General features: G+C 45.5%; 1 protein-coding gene and 1 pseudogene across 1 annotated transcript; both read right to left on the bottom strand.

The window, feature by feature from the left end:
* Window positions 1–3,516: 3,516 nt before the first annotated feature.
* LOC142765313 (uncharacterized) lies at window positions 3,517–7,561 on the bottom strand. Its single transcript, XM_075866075.1, has 3 exons — window positions 7,328–7,561; window positions 5,861–6,056; window positions 3,517–4,573 (listed from the first exon to the last, which is right to left on the bottom strand). The coding sequence occupies exons 1-3, from the start codon at window positions 7,516–7,518 to the stop codon at window positions 4,484–4,486; spliced, it is 477 nt and encodes a 158-aa protein (XP_075722190.1). The 5' UTR covers window positions 7,519–7,561; the 3' UTR covers window positions 3,517–4,483.
* LOC142765895 (uncharacterized) lies at window positions 3,518–4,480 on the bottom strand (annotated as a pseudogene).
* Window positions 7,562–11,303: the final 3,742 nt, after the last annotated feature.

Here is an 11,303-nt window from a genome sequence, read left to right as displayed (position 1 = left end):
TTGTCATTTTACCGGACTGTTGTAAAGAGCTGATTTCGGGTATGGACTTTCTGCGAGAGTACGGTGCTGTCGTCAACATTCCAGAACGTATCGTCACCTTTTCCGCCTATCCTTACGTCGACGGCACCACTGAAGAAGAACTGCAACGTTTACGTGTAGCCGATGATGTGATGCTCTTGCCGAGATCTTGCTGTCTTGTGACAGCGTTATGTAAACGGTCGTGCCGTAATGAGGTGATAGCGGAGCGAATAGACACGCTATTGCTTGCGCAAGGTGTTTCAATAGCGAGAGGCGTTCTGGCGCTAATTAATGGGTGGGCAGAAGTGCTCATCGCCAACTTGAGCAACGAGCGTCGTCACATCGAAAAGGGCACCGCGATTGCCTACTACGACGACGTGGACCAATCCAGAGATTGCTTTGCTTTGCAACCGGACGACGCGACCATCCCAGCCTCGAAACCTTTATCTGTCAACATTTGCTCAACCCTGTCACCCTCGGATAAACAGCGCCTACTAGAATGATACACCAGTTAAATAATATCTTTTCGTGCAACCGAAAGTCAAGCAAACACCACTGACCCATCACCGAATCATTGTTGAAGGAAATACGAGACCGATCTGTCAAACCCCATACCGTGTGACTCCGAAAGAACGTGAGGAGATCCAAAAGCAAGTTCAGAAGATGCTCGAAGATCATGTAATACAGCCTTCCAAAGGTCCCTGGGCATCCCCCGTGGTATTGGTTAAAACGAAAGACGGCAGCTTGCGTTTCTTTATAGATTACCGCAAGTTAAACCAAGTAACGAAGAAAGACGTCTACCCACTGCCACGTATAGATGACTCTCTTTATCGGCTGCGGCATGCACGCTATTTCTCATCGATGGACCTGCGAAGTGGCTATTGGCAAATAGAGGTCGACAAGAGAGACCGTGAGAAAGCTGCTTTCGTGACGCCCGACGGTCTTTATGAATTTAAAGTGCTTCCAGTCGGGTTATGCTCAGCGCCCGCCACTTTTCAGCATTTAATGGACACTGTGTTATCAGGACTTAAGTGGCAGACATGCTTGGTTTATCTAGAGGACGTTGTCGTCTTCTCAGCTACATTCGAGGAACACCTAAGTCGATTATTCGCAGTTCTGCAAGCTATACGTTCGGCTGGCCTGATTTTAAAGCCATAGAAGTGCCATTTTGGTTTCAACGAACTTTACTTCCTAGGCCACGTGGTCAGAAAGAAGGTGTTTGACCTGATCCGGGCAAAATCGACGCTGTCGCAAAGTTTCCCGCAACGCATGGCAAAGGAGCAGTGAGACGTTTCTTACGCCTCTCCGCTTATTACCGACGATTCATCGCCAACTTTTCGTCTGTTGCAGCGCCTTTGACGCGGCTCGCACGAGAGGTTGTCCCCTTTTTTGGAGTGAAAAGGAACAAACAGATTCAGCGAATTACGCCAACGCCTCCAAACACCTCCGGTTCTTGCGCACTTTGACCAGGAAGCGCCAACAGCACTTCACCCCGACGCAAGAAATGTAGGCCTGGGCGCTGTTCTGATACAATGGCAAGATAACTCCGAGAAAGTGATAGCCTATGCCAGCAGAGCTCTCTCTCGCACGGAAGAGAACTACTCGACTACCGAGAAAGAGTGCCTCGTTGTGGTTTGGGTGGTTCTCAAATTTTGACCGTATCTTTACGGCTGCTCATTCAAGGTGGTCAGTGATCACCACTCGTTTTGCTGGCTAACTTACTTGAAATACCCATCCGGCCGTTTAGCACGCTGGTGCCTTCGGCTTCAGGAGTTTGATATGACCATTATTTATAAATCAGGGAAGAAGCACACCGACGGAGACTGTCTCTCGCAATCACCCGTCGAGCCTGCCGCAATTAATGACGAATCTATGGACGCCGCATTCTTGAAGTCAACAACGCGGCCACTATTTTACAAGAGCAGCACAGTGACCCTGACCTAATTCCGCTTATCGACTTTTTAGAACGATGACGTGAAGACGTGCCGCAAGTTTTTGCGAGAGGAGTGCCACCATTTTGTTTAAGGAACAACGTCCGATACAAAAACAACTTTTCTTCCACCGGCAGCCCATACTTGCTTGGCGTCCCTGCATCACTGCGAAAAAGAATTCTGGAAGCCTGCCATGACGAAGTAACCTCCGGTCATCTCGGTTACACTCGCACATTGTCCCGTCTGCAAAACAGTTCTTACTGGCTGAACCCACCTGCTGCTGTGGAATATCATGTCCAAACTTGTGCCGACTGTCAAAGACGCAAAGCATCACCCGGCAGGCCAGCAGGCTAATTACATTCCATCCAAGTGCCAGCAAAGTTATTCGCCGAAATCGGAATAGATTTTCTGGGCCCATTCCCGACTTCTATCTAAGGGACAGATGGATCATTGTCGCCACCGATTACTTGTCTCGCTACGCAGAAAATAAAGCCATGCCAAGGGCCACAGCAGCAGAAGCGTCTCATTTTTTCATAGTCGTCTTTCTTCACGTCGTATTTCAGCGCAGTGCTCCAACAGTTCTCGTCACGGATAGAGGAACTGCGTTCGTGGCAGAACGTTTGGAGTCGGTTCTCAGGCTCAGTGGTACAGCTCACCGGAGAACAACCACGTACCACCCACAAACGAACGGACTAACAGAGCGGCTTAATAAGACCCTTGCAGACATGCTCTGTATGTATGTCGACACAGAACACAAGAACTGGGATGAAATCTTGCCTTATGTGACCTTCGCCTATAATACTGCCTGGCAGGAAACTACCGGAATGACGCCGTTTAGTTCAATACACGGGCGTGAAGTCACTACAACGTTGGGTGCTATGCTGCCGCACGAGTGCAACGACACTCACGCTGACGCCGAAGAATTTGGTCAGCACACCGAAGAAGCCCGACAGCTAGCCCACGTACGTATTGGTCACCAGCAACACAAAAATGCGAAATGATACGACATACGACATAAATTGGTAACCTCCAAACCAGGCGACATGGTATGGGTCTGGATCCCAATACGTCGACTCGGACTTTCAGAGAAGCTATTACGACGATACTTCGGCCCATATCGAGTCATTCGACGATTGAACGATATCAACTACGAAGTTATTCCCGACGGCGATTGCAGTTCCAGTCGCCGAAACCGCTCACCCGAGATCGTGCATATCATCCGGATGAAACCCTACTTGTCCAGCTAACTTTCGTTTGTCCTGTGGGTGCCGGAGCATATGATCGTTTTTATAAGTAGAGCGCCTTAGCTGCGCATCGGGACGTTGTCACTTTTGGATGGAGGCAAATGTCACGTGCGTCCCGCGAAAAAGACGAAGGCGACGGCGCACACGCGCATCTGCTCGCTTTTATGCAGAACGCAACAACCAAAAAGACGAGGAATTCTCCAGCGCGCGCGGTTAATAAAAAGACCAACCCGCTGCTGTTTTCTCAGCGTCTTCAAATACGACCTCTGTCTTTACGTCATGACAATATAATACGTGAAATGAAGACAACTTAAAAGCTCGAATTCACCTGACATAAGTTTCTGCAACAGTTGGCAACTTTATTATTCAAGGCTGCATGTTTGCCAGTACGCGACACATATGGAAGACATCGGACATGACAGGAATTAAGTCAGTGGGCACGCGTGTATTTAAAACATTGTGCATTTTGACCCGTTGGATCATGCGTTCCACAAGAATCCGCACACTTGCGACATTATAAGTCTGGTGTATTTCAGTCTCAGTGAACTGGCCTTGGCCTCTGAGGAAAGGCCGCATAACAAGTACAGCCGCTGCCTTCCCGAGATCTGTAGTAATTCCAGGAAATCCCTTGTCAGACATGATAATGTCGCCTGGTTTTATTTTTCTAGAAAATTAGAATTTACAGTTACAAAAGCAACGGAGCACCTTCCACCGTTTGCTTTTTAATGAAAAGACACAGCTCCACTTGGTGTGATTGCTACAAGAAATTTCAGCGTGTAGCCACCCTTGTTTTTTGAATAAAGGGCCCTCTCCTCTGTTACAGAAGCTGGCTGCTAAGTCGGAACCTCTGTTTATGGTGCAGTTTGGGTAGTGCATTTTGAAGCAATCAGGCATCAGAGATCTAACTATGTGTCTGGGTGGAATGAATATCCATTTTCAGTTGCAGTAGCCAATGTGCGAAGCACGCTATTGAAATGTCTAGCAGTGGTCATTCTCCTTATGGAAAATGACACCGCTAGTGATGAATAGGAAATTCCTAACTTTAGCTTCATGAAAAAAATCAAGTCTGTCATGCATCGATACATCAATCGAGCGGTCAGCAACCACAGGCAGCAGCGCAAATAAAACGGCATACATTTCCATTGTAACACCACAGAGATTCCTCATGGCGCTAGAACATGACTTAACACTTTCGTAGCCATTGAACGACGAAGTTCGCTGGCTTGGCCCGCTGTGGCGTGAGGTTGTTGAAGGGCTGCACTGAACTCCTGCGTCGCATATAGTTGTGTGCTAGACCTGTGTGCTTTCATCATGCCCGCCCATGCAGCACAGAAACCCAACCAAACGTCTACAGGTGTCAGTATAATCAGTCTGGTAGGCCTGCATACAACCAAGAGAAAACCCATATCACGCAATGAGCGATATTTATCTGTTTAGAAAAACTATAGAAAGCTGGATTGTTTAGCGTATACAGAAAATCCCAAACTCTAGTGCTTTTTCTTATTTATTTTTTCTAACCTAACCACACAGTGAAAATGGACTTACCGCACTGGATGCTTATTTACAATAAAAAGGTCAACACACCAGATATTGCTCTTTGAGTATACATGTTTCACCTAGTGATGATTCTTAATTATGAAAGAACAACTTGCAGCCTCACAATAAAGTCTTAAAATCCAGCGACTACTCGTGTAAGAATAAAATTTCAGAGGACTGATCATCGTGAATTTTAAAAGTAGCAAAATTTTGAGTACATGCCTATCACCTTACTGGTGGCTTTCTCAAATGTCTGCAGTGTTTAGTGCAACATTTTTCTCTTTTAACGAATGAAAATGTGGGTGTGCTATAAAATGCATTAATAACTGCAAGATGCTCAACAGGAAGACTTGTAGGAACAAGTGCAATTCCTTTTTCTTTTTTATCAGAAGCGTCAGCATCCTGCTCGGGCTGTTACATGACTGTGATTCTTGAAAGCATCATTTATGGCAGATGCAGTGCTATGCCTTCCGCTGAAGAGCATTTTTTGATTCTGTTATTCTCAGTGGTGTGACATGGAACAGCAGTTAAAGAAAAAACCACTATTGTGCGATGCAAAAATTCAATATAAGGTTAACATATTTGATAAGCCTCATAGCACTATTAGACCTGGTGCAAAGAGGCGATCTACTAAGGTAATGTGGATGAAGTTAGTTTTTCTGAGATGTCGTAGTATGGGTGTTTATTCACGCCATCATTAGTGCACATGTGACAGGCAGTACTGCTGCTACCACTGCACAAGATAATCTTGTTTGTGGGTAGAAATACCTGGTTTATTGGACGCACCCAATTTCGCATGCAAATAAAGGCCAAATGTTAGGTATTTTCTATGATACATACACTTCAAGAACAATGAATATCATTTTTGGCATTCATAAATACGTTTGGACAACAATGAGTATTATTTTCAGCATTCATCCATACCTGCAACAATCATAAATGTCACTTTCAGCATCTGATACAGCTACAGCCTTAGGCACAATGAAGGCTACTATCATAATGAAATAATGTCATGTTGCCCACTGCTGCAGTATATTTCAACATCATACAAGTATAGCGAGTGCAATTAGCATACACAGTGCACAGTTGTCACTTAGTGTTTATATAGAAAGCAACTTCATATGGCTATACCTGGTCTGCAGTTTGCTCTTGCGCCAATACAGCAGCAGCGTAGAGCACGTCCAAGGCATTGACACAAGCACTGGACATAGCGCAGGAGATACTGGAGGTCTTATTGAGGGCTGTGTCTTCCCTGTCACCGAAATTAATGTCAGTCCTTGGGACTTCAGGCTTTGCCGACCTTGCAGCAGATGCCCTTCTGTTCCATCTAAAAATGAATTGCAATAACAGTGAATTTAAACACACGTATGTTGTGCAAATATTACAAAGCCTGTGACAGGGCTTCCTGTCTCTCATACCATGCATGTCATTAAATGAAATTGCACACCATCACCACTTTGTCAGAACTGACTGTTCATATCTCGACAAAGCTCTTTCTGCATCGAGAGGACGAGACTTGTAGGCATCTGGAAAAACGGTAGAGTAGTAGCCTAGATGCGTGGTAATGTTGCTCTTTTCACCATTGACGAAGTGCTTAGAACATACCCTTGCTGCATCACTTGGGATCCAAGCAGAACCATCACCCTCACTGAAAACAGGTATTAAGAAAGAAGGCACTAGTGAGAAAAAAAAAACATGCAGCCTAGAAACAGAAATTTTTTAACATTAAGCAAAAAAAAGAAAAGAAAAAGGAAAAGCATAGTCGGTGTGCAATCAAAGTTGTGCGCGCTTTTACAGAGAGAAATAGAAACAAGAAGCTAAACAAAAAATATTTGCGTAGCTTTATCAGCAGGGTATTTGCTAGGTAATTTTCAAACATACAGGCTTGCTCTAAAAGCATACTGAATTTTTTCTCAGAATTCAGTTTCTTGTAATTACTACGGAGTGGCGAAATTCCTGCAACTTCGCCGGCAAACCGACTGATGCGAGCCGCAGAACTGGCAGCAACTATAGAACGACTTCAATATTTTCTAGCCTTGCGCTATGCGTAAAAATAGCAAATCTGCAGTACGCACACTTACGAAGTGATATAAATACGTGGTTCATGCAACGATGCTCGCTCATGTTGCTCGTATCTCGAAGCATGACGGCTGCACTGCCTCAAAGTTCGTTTTGCCACCGCAACTGCTCAGATTTTATGACTTGAAAAAAATTACCAGCTGTCCCTATTCCGATATGTCAGAGTGGCAACGATACTTTCGCAGAAAATGGCCCAGTTTTCCTATTTGACTCTATTGCCAATCTCGATTCAATAAAATATTCACTAATTTGATTTCATTGAATATCGCCATCATTAACGTGTAATAATCATAGGATGCCTGTCGGTAGAGAAAATGTTTTATCAAGGCAACAAGCGAATATCGCAATTCCCTTATTTTTCGCAATCTTTATGTACACTTCTGGAACCAGTCCCCACGCTTACGAGGACGCGCGTACGTACTGTCCAGTACGCTCTCGTGTTAATAACAAACGGCAGCAGAGGTAACCGAAACATGATTTGGTACTAATTACACAGATGCAGATGCTGCGGGTACTTACTTCACTCGGCGAACGGCAACAATCCATTTTCTCCGTCGTTCTTTCTCCCAAGGCTGGCCGGGAAAACGGTACAATCGAATGCCAGGCTGTCCTTCGCGGCTGTGGCAGTCTTTGACGCAGCAGTAGCGGCGCTTGTTGGCTTTTGTTCTACTCGAAGTACCGGCGGTACCGGTACCACTATCAGTTGCCATAGGACCAACAAATTGAGGCACTAACACGAGGCCGCGGGCACTGTTTTCGCCGACTGAAGACGATGGACGCGCCGCTGTCGTTGCCGCCTCTGCGCGCCAGGCCAACCCGCGGTTTTCACGACGTGGCGAAAGATGGCGCCAGCGCGTTCGTAAACTCCACTGAATGGAGGTTATGGGGCAGGCGGTGTTTCGACACGGAAGGCAATCGAATTGCGCTTTAAGAATGACTCCTTGTAAATGGCCACTCTCCTTCCAAAGCGGCGCAGGTTATTTACCAGCCTCGCGTTCTTTAGTATTTTCACGGAATGCGACTGCAGTCGGCGAAAAATAGGTAAACAAACCTGCGGAAAACAAAGTGCATTCTGGAACAACCAGAAACAATAATTATTTCGTCCTCGGTGGGATTAGAGGGGGAGAATCGCTACACCTTTTTTCAGAGGAATTTCTTTTCGCATTGTCTGTGTCTGGCAATATGATGCCGCAAACACTGAATGCATAGTCGAAGCTGGAACAAATTAATTCACAGTCAGGGATGCTTAGAAGACTTGTCACACACCAGGAAACGTGCCGAGGTTGTTATACCAAACTTTTTGCTTACCACATTATCAGCACATAATTCCATATGGTTGCCCAATGAGCTAGCTAAGCACCCGTAGCAAAGGCAAGGCACGTTCTTGTTAAATGTCGTTAATATAAACCATGGTTGTGCATAGGCGCAGTCACAGTTTTCCGTGTGAATTGGTCATAACCCACGTTTTCGAGCGTAGAAGTGCCTCAGCGTACCTAATCAGCTACCACAGCAAGTTCGTAACCAATGATGAGGTACGAGAATGTGCAGCTGTTTCCCATGTACTGAATAGTCTGTGTACAGTGCATTGACTACCGCCATTCCTTAAGCCACCTCCCATATAGACTCCCAGTCTGAACAGGTGTGGGACCTTAAACACTAAGAAGCAGTGCCCCCCCCCCGCACACACACACACACACACACGAAATTCGGGGGCACACGAGCTGATACACACGCACATTTATTCTCAGGCGCACACACATACACGTATACACACATACGGCCACACACACACACACACACGAGCGTAAACGCACGCTTGCATGGGCGTACACATTTGGACAGGCACGCTTAACACAAGCACGGACTCACCCATACACGCGCACGCACACATGCACGGGTGGACACACGAGTGCTTACACACGAACACAAGCGCAGGCTCACGAGCACACACCTATACTCGGGCGAATATTAGGTGTGTGTGTATAATCCATAGCAAACAAGTAGCTTATAACCAACGCTAAGGAAAACTTTCGTAACACGGATTGCAGTTAATTGCCATTATAGATGAAACGCGATTTGCTTCTGCTGGCATTCTGTTGTATTCGGAGAGCACCTTCATACATTCTAAGTCAATTAAGCCGTCATTTAATGCAAGGTCCACATATTCGAGCTACACTGCTCGGCCGCCATTCCGAAGGTCACGGGTTCGATGCCATCCGTGGCAGTTGCATTAAGACGGAGGCGAAAAGGTAGAAGCCTGTGCACTGTGCGATATCAGCGCCCATTAAAGAACACCAAATGGTCAAAATCTCTGGAGATTTCCTCAACGGCGACTCTCATAATCATATCGAGGTTCTTGGGACGTAAAATCCCAAATAATATAATTCTGTGTTATTCTTTTGCTGCATATTCCATCTGATCAATCGTCACCTACACCCTTCTCAGGCACAAAAGCACCCTTAGAGCCTATTTTAGGGTGCTATAGAGGCAAGCACCCAAACAAAGGGGTGCTTTTTTTCAATCGACCATTTATGAGTGGTAAAAGGTGTCGCAAAGGGTGCTTTCCTGTAAAAACACCCTTTTTACATTCTTTTGGGTGTAATGTTATTTATTGTGTATGGTATGCCCGGGTATATGATATGAAAAGTACGAACCTCTCTTGAAGAAACTAACAATGATTTGTGGGTAAAAAGTGGTTCCCTACTGACGAACATTGCAGAATGAAGTGGTATCTGCTGTAGGTAGGGTATTGGAAAGTGTTGTCTTCTTAGCGTGTCTAACTCTTTACACTGGATCAGAATGGCAAGTACCACGAGCGCTTCTCCACATCTTTCACGCAAAGGTGGATCGCCACCAGACAAAAGAAATGAATGTGTAGTGTATGTATGTCCTGTTCTTAACTTTGTAAGGATTACTTCTGTGTGGCGTGATTTTGATACTGGTAGCAAATGACCAAGTTGCGGCTTGATGACATGCAATTTATTACCTGTGTGTGTGTCCCATGTGCTCTGCCAGTAACCCCTGAGCTTTCTTTTTAGAAAAGCTTTAAACTCGAGTGCAGAAGATGGTATCGATGTATTGCTAGCCGTTTTGCTGGCGGATCTAGCTAGCTGGTCCACCAGAATGTTGCCTTGTATTTCGTGGTGTCCTGGCGCCCAGCAGACTACAACATGCTGCTTGGATGTGTGCATAGGAGCATAGGAGTGATGCATAGGAGTGAATAAAGCGAGACAAGGACAGGGTTTTTGTGCTTTTCAGGTGTTTTCAGAGCTTTTAGTACGCTTAAGAAATCTGTATATATTATTGCCTTCTGTAGTTTTATTTGTTTAATGTGTTTAACAGCCGCAAGTATTGCATAAGCTTCGCCGGTGAAAATGCTTGTATCAGAGTGCAGAACGCCAGCTTCCGAAAAGGATGGGCCGATGGCTGCGTTCGAGACAGAAGTGGTAAACTTTGAAGCATCCGTAAAGAACTCAGGACATGTGTATTTATGTTGTAGTTCAAGGAAGTATGTCTGGATATGTGCAATTGGTGCGTGCTTCGTAACCTCCAAAAAAGACACATCGCAGTCTATCGCCTGCCTCTGTACGGTGGCAGGCCTACTGCGGGAGCCATCAAGCGGTGTTCGAGTGGCACACCAGTTGCTTTCGCTAGGCCCCTCACACGAAGTGAGTAGGGCTGTCTCATAGAAGGCCATTTCTCAAACACAGCATGGCTTCATATGTCAATAATTGTGGAATGTGATGGGTGATCCTTGTCTGCATTTACATTAAGATAGTATTTAAAAGACATGTAACATCTCTGCAGGTGGAGCGACCATTCGTTCTATTCCACGTACAGACTTTCTACGGGGCTAGTGCGAAAGGCACCCGTAGAGAGACGGATGCCTAAATGATGATCAGGTATTTTAAGGGCAGTAAGTGTCGCAGACTGATATACTATTTCCCCATAGTCTAGGCGGGTACGTATGGGGCTTTTATACAAATTCGAGAAACACTTCTTGTCGCTTCCCCACGTAGTGCATGACAACACTTTTAGAACCTTCTTTGCTTTTATGCACTTGTTTTTTAAATACTTCGTGTGGGGTATGAAACGTAACTTGGCGTCCTAGATTAGGCCTAGGAATTTGAGTTCAGTACTGACAGAAAGGCGTTGCCCATTCAGTTGAACATCGGGTACAGAAGAAATGCCTCTCTTCCTGGAGAACAAAACACTCTTGGTTTTCTGTGCATTCAGTCGGAACCCGTTTTCCTTTGACCAATTGGAGACATTGTTCAAACCAAGCTAAACCTGCTGCTCACACATTGCCAGATTACATGACTTAAACTTAAAATGGACGTCGTCAACACATGTACAATAGATCATACTGCGAGAAATGGACAGGTGCAAGGAATTCATTTTGATAATGAAAAGTGTACAACGAAATACACCGCCTTGCGGCAGTCCTGCTTCTTAAACAAATGTTTTGGAAGAAACGCTGCCCACCCGGACACGG

This window comes from Rhipicephalus microplus, chromosome 6 (genome assembly GCF_043290135.1).
Source record: "Rhipicephalus microplus isolate Deutch F79 chromosome 6, USDA_Rmic, whole genome shotgun sequence".
Lineage (NCBI taxonomy): Eukaryota > Metazoa > Arthropoda > Arachnida > Ixodida > Ixodidae > Rhipicephalus > Rhipicephalus microplus.
The sequence above is the reverse complement of the archived record's forward strand: the minus strand, read 5'-3'. Positions and strand labels throughout refer to the sequence as shown.